Source organism: Brachyistius frenatus, unplaced genomic scaffold, assembly GCF_029030835.1.
Source record: "Brachyistius frenatus isolate BFR_SWC_R1_liver_20210118 unplaced genomic scaffold, ASM2903083v1 Contig_522, whole genome shotgun sequence".
Classification (NCBI taxonomy): Eukaryota; Metazoa; Chordata; class Actinopteri; family Embiotocidae; genus Brachyistius; species Brachyistius frenatus.
Genome location: NW_027211121.1, coordinates 7,501 through 12,500, shown reverse-complemented (window position 1 = coordinate 12,500; position 5,000 = coordinate 7,501). Strand labels below are relative to the sequence as shown.

The window sequence follows — 5,000 nt, the reverse complement described above, 5'->3', positions numbered from 1 at the left end:
TGGAAATGTTCTGAAATGTACTTTTGATTTTCAGGAAGTTGTGAGTGAAGTTTTCAGGATCTGCAGATAAAAGTTTAAAGTGAAGTTCATCAAACTGAAGAAGTTTCAGACCTGTGAAGGAAATTTTGACTCATTTTTGCTTTTGACTTGTTTTTAATTTAATTTTCCACCATAAAAGTTGATTATTTATTTTTCATTTTAATTCTAGGATTAGATATTTCCGGGATGAGTTAATCCTGCGTACTTCAGGTCTGTTTCCGATCGATCGTCCTGCTGATCGATCGATCGGCTCCGTCTCTTCTGTTTTATTTCGGTTGTATTTCTACGATTCCTTCTTTTAAACGCTGTAAATAACGTGTGAATAAATCCTGTTGCTGCAGCTCTCGCTGACTCGTGTTTGCTGCAGGTTACTGGTTCAAATCCCCAAAACATCCCACTCAAAAAATCTTTGTGTTCACAGAGTCGCTGTCATTAAACTTCCTGCATGTTTTTCACAATAAAAGTCAACCTGGGAACAGAAAGGAGCTCCTATTGGACTTTTAATTTGAAACATCTAAACAGGAAGTTTTACTGGCAGCAGTGAAGAAAACCAAAACCACGACTGGAAGGACAATGTCATCATCGGGTCGATACGAGGGACTCACTATCTCCAGGAGCTCGCTGAGTGTTTTGAGATTGTTTTGATCTAAAATGTTTGATTTGGTTTTAAAATTTTGCAGGATGTTAAATCCTGCTGAAATATTCTCCTTGTAAGGTGTTTTTCTTTCTGTTTTGGAGCTCAAAGTGATAAAAAGAGTCTAAAAGTAATGACTCATTCCAGAACAGACTGTCTGTGACTAATAGAAACAAAGAATACATCTGCCTTCAAAATAAGAGCTTTACATGCTTTTTAAATCACATTAAGTTCAGTCTCTTCCAGCTGGAAGTGAAGAAAACTTATTGAACGTATTCCTCGTTCCACTTTCAGCAGAGTTTCTGTTCACGATGTTTTTTGTTGGAAAATTGCAGGAAAAATTCGAATTTTGAAAAAATACAAGCTCTCATGTATTTGAATTTCTGTTAATTATTCGCGAATGCAATAATTTCTTGGAAGAATACACGATCAGGTTAATACGATTAAATAAATATAAGCGAGTTAATACGATTAAGTTAAAATAATCAAGTTAATATTATTGAGTTAATCAAGTTATCTGTCAAAAACAAATCTTGAAAGATGTCCGGACAGTGTGGACACGTCCTCACTGGGATGTTTTGAACTAACACACACACACACACACACACACACACACACACACACACACACACACACACACACACACACACACACACACACACACACACAGCTATTGTACAAATCCTTATTTAGCCTCAGCACCCCCCCCCTTACTGTCTCTTTAATATTGGATGGAGAACTTTAAATACAGACCTGTCTAACTACAGTAACTGTCTGTCTCTCTAAAGTACCTGTCTGTCTCTCTACACTCTACAGTAACTGTCTGTCTCTACAGTACCTGTCTATCTCTACAGTACATGTCTGTCTCTACAGTACCTGTCTACCTGTCTGTCTCTCTGCAGTACCTGTCTGTCTCTACAGTACCCATCTGTCTCTACAGTAACTGTCTGTCTCTGCAGTACTTGTCTGTCTCTCTACAGTACCTGTCTGTCTCTGCAGTACCTGTCTGTCTCTACAGTACCTGTCTGTCTCTACAGTAACTGTCTGTCTCTGCAGTACCTGTCTGTCTCTCTACAGTACCCGTCTGTCTCTACAGTAACTGTCTGTCTCTACAGTACCTGTCTGTCTCTCTACAGTACCTGTCTGTCTCTACAGTACCTGTCTGTCTCTACAGTACCAGTCTGTCTCTGCAGTACCTGTCTGTCTCTACAGTACCCGTCTTTCTCTCTACAGTCACTGTTTTTCTCTCATGAACTGAACTGTATGTGATGATGAAAGCTGAGGCTGCAAAATGCTGCTGTGCGCGCGCGCGCGCCTGTGTGAGTGTGTGTGTGTGTGTGTGTGTGTGTGTGTGTGTGTGTGTGTGTGTGTGTGTTAGAGAGCCTGGCACAGTCGCAGTATGCAGGCTATGTACTCGGCATGCCAACTCAGCCTCGGCACTGCAATGCAGCGCTGTGCATTGGGTGAAGTCATGCCACACACACACACACACACACACACACACACACACACACACACACACACACACACACACACACACACACACACACACACACACACACACACACACACACACACACACACACAGTCTACACGTGTGTTGTTGGCGTGTGTTCCTGTATGTGATGTTCAACCTTGCAGCGTGTTTGAGGATGAGCAGCTCGCCCAGCCCTCTCTCTCTCTCTTCTCTCTCTCTCTCTCTCTCTCTCTCTCTCCCTCTCCCTCTCTCCCCCTCCCTCTCTCTCCCTCTCTCTCTCTCCCTCTCCCTCTCTCTCTCTCTCTCTCTCTCGTCCTCTGCAGGGCAGTTAGCCGCATTAGCTCCCTCGCTGTCCTCAGATGACTCCTCCTCCTCCTCCTCCTCCTCCTCGGCTGTCTGCTGTGTCTCTACACCCCCCTCCACCCCCCCTCCTGTGACACACCAGACGATGCGTTGACTGAGCGGAGGAGAAGAAAACCTCTCCCAGCCAGCAGTCCTGCCTGCTACAAGGAGGAGAAGCAGAGGAGCAGAGAGGAGGTGAGGATTTGCTGTCTTTCTGTCTGTCTGTCTGTCTCTGCACTCTGGGACTATGGAGTGTCTTTGTCAGCCTGTCTGTCTCTCTCTGTTTACACTGTTGTTTCCCTGCCACCTGTCTGTCTGTCTGAGCTGTCTGTCTGTCTCTGCTGCAGCAGCTCTGTACACAACAACTGTCCTGAACTCTGAGCCTGAACTCACCTGGACTGAACTGGACTCTGTCTGTCTGCTTTAAACTTACCAGGCTGTGTTGTCCTGAACTGAGCCTGAGTCAGCTGGACTCTGCAGAACCTTACAGGGCTGTACGAGCTCAGACTGAACTGGACTGAACTGGACTGTAGTGGACTCTAGTGGACTGTAGAGGACTGTAGTGGACTGTAGTGGACTGTAGAGGACTGTAGATGACTGTAGAGGACTGTAGATGACTGTAGAGGACTGTAGTGGACTGTAGAGGACTGTAGTGGACTGTAGAGGACTGTAGTGGACTGTAGTGGACTGTAGAGGACTGTAGTGGACTGTAGAGGACTGTAGATGACTGTAGAGGACTGTAGTACTGTAGTGGACTGTAGATGACTGTAGAGGACTGTAGATGACTGTAGAGGACTGTAGATGACTGTAGAGGACTGTAGTGGACTGTAGAGGACTGTAGTGGACTGTAGTGGACTGTAGATGACTGTAGTTGACTGTAGATGACTGTAGATGACTGTATATGACTGTAGTTGACTGTATATGACTGTAGTGGACTGTAGAGGACTGTAGAGGACTGTAGAGGACTGTAGAGGACTGTAGTGGACTGTAGAGGACTGTAGATGACTGTAGTGGACTGTAGAGGACTGTAGTGGACTGTAGAGGACTGTAGAGGACTGTAGATGACTGTAGAGGACTGTAGTGGACTGTAGAGGACTGTAGATGACTGTAGAGGACTGTAGATGACTGTAGAGGACTGTAGTGGACTGTAGAGGACTGTAGATGACTGTAGTGGACTGTAGATGACTGTAGTTGACTGTAGAGGACTGTAGTGGACTGTAGAGGACTGTAGTTGACTGTAGATGACTGTAGTGGACTGTAGATGACTGTAGTGGACTGTAGAGGACTGTAGTGTACTGTAGATGACTGTAGATGACTGTAGAGGACTGTAGTTGACTGTAGATGACTGTAGTGGACTGTAGAGGACTGTAGAGGACTGTAGTGGACTGTAGAGGACTGTAGATGACTGTAGAGGACTGTAGTGGACTGTAGAGGACTGTAGTGGACTGTAGTGGACTGTAGATGACTGTAGTTGACTGTAGATGACTGTAGATGACTGTATATGACTGTAGTTGACTGTAGATGACTGTAGTTGACTGTAGAGGACTGTAGTGGACTGTAGAGGACTGTAGTGGACTGTAGTGGACTGTAGATGACTGTAGTTGACTGTAGATGACTGTAGATGACTGTATATGACTGTAGTTGACTGTAGATGACTGTAGTTGACTGTAGAGGACTGTAGTGTACTGTAGAGGACTGTGGAGGACTGTAGATGACTGTAGTGGACTGTAGATGACTGTAGTTGACTGTAGAGGACTGTAGTGTACTGTAGAGGACTGTGGAGGACTGTAGATGACTGTAGTGGACTGTAGATGACTGTAGTGGACTGTAGATGACTGTAGCTGGTTGTAGCTGACTGTAGATGACTGTAGTGGACTGTAGATGACTGTAGTGGACTGTAGATGACTGTAGCTGGTTGTAGCTGACTGCAGATGACTGTAGTGGACTGTTATTGACTGAGGCAGAGACCGGCGGCCATGTTTGATTCTAACATCTACTCCTCCTTCCAGCTGTTTCTCGGCGCTGACCTGACTCCATCTTGATGATCTTCCATCTCCTCCTCCCCCTACCTCAGACCTTTGACCTTTGACCTCACTATTTGCCCCACCACGGCGCCATGGATGTGAAACATTTTGGAGGAATTCCCTGCAGCCTCCCTGACACCTAGACGCCCTCTGCCCTCCTCCGTCAGGACCGTCCTCCAGGCCCCTCCCGCCCCACCCACCCCTCCCAGCCTCCACCATGTCAGAGGGGCTGCTGCAGGTGGAGATCCCTGACTTCGGCAGTAACGTGCTGGGCAACCTGAACGAGCAGCGGCTGCTGGGTCACTACTGTGACGTCTCCATCCTGGTGCAGGGTCAGGCCTTCAAGGCGCACCGGGCCGTCCTCGCCGCCTCCTCGCTCTACTTCAGAGACCTGTTCAGCTCCGCAGCCGCCGACTCCTCCTCCTCCTCTTCCTCCCTGTCCTCCTCCTCTCAGTCGGTGTTCGAGCTGCCGTCCTCGGTGACA

General features: G+C 46.8%; 1 protein-coding gene across 1 annotated transcript in view; it reads left to right on the top strand.

The window, feature by feature from the left end:
* The first annotated feature begins 2,670 nt into the window (after positions 1-2,670).
* Positions 2,671-5,000, top strand: part of LOC138614548 (nucleus accumbens-associated protein 2-like) — a 7,348-nt gene continuing 5,018 nt past the window's right edge. The window contains exons 1-2 of the mRNA XM_069688059.1: positions 2,671-2,687; positions 4,502-5,000. The exon at positions 4,502-5,000 is cut by the window's right edge and continues 186 nt beyond it. Coding sequence (XP_069544160.1) covers positions 4,734-5,000 — 267 coding nt within the window. The 5' untranslated portion in view covers positions 2,671-2,687; positions 4,502-4,733. The remainder of the gene's footprint in view (positions 2,688-4,501) is intronic.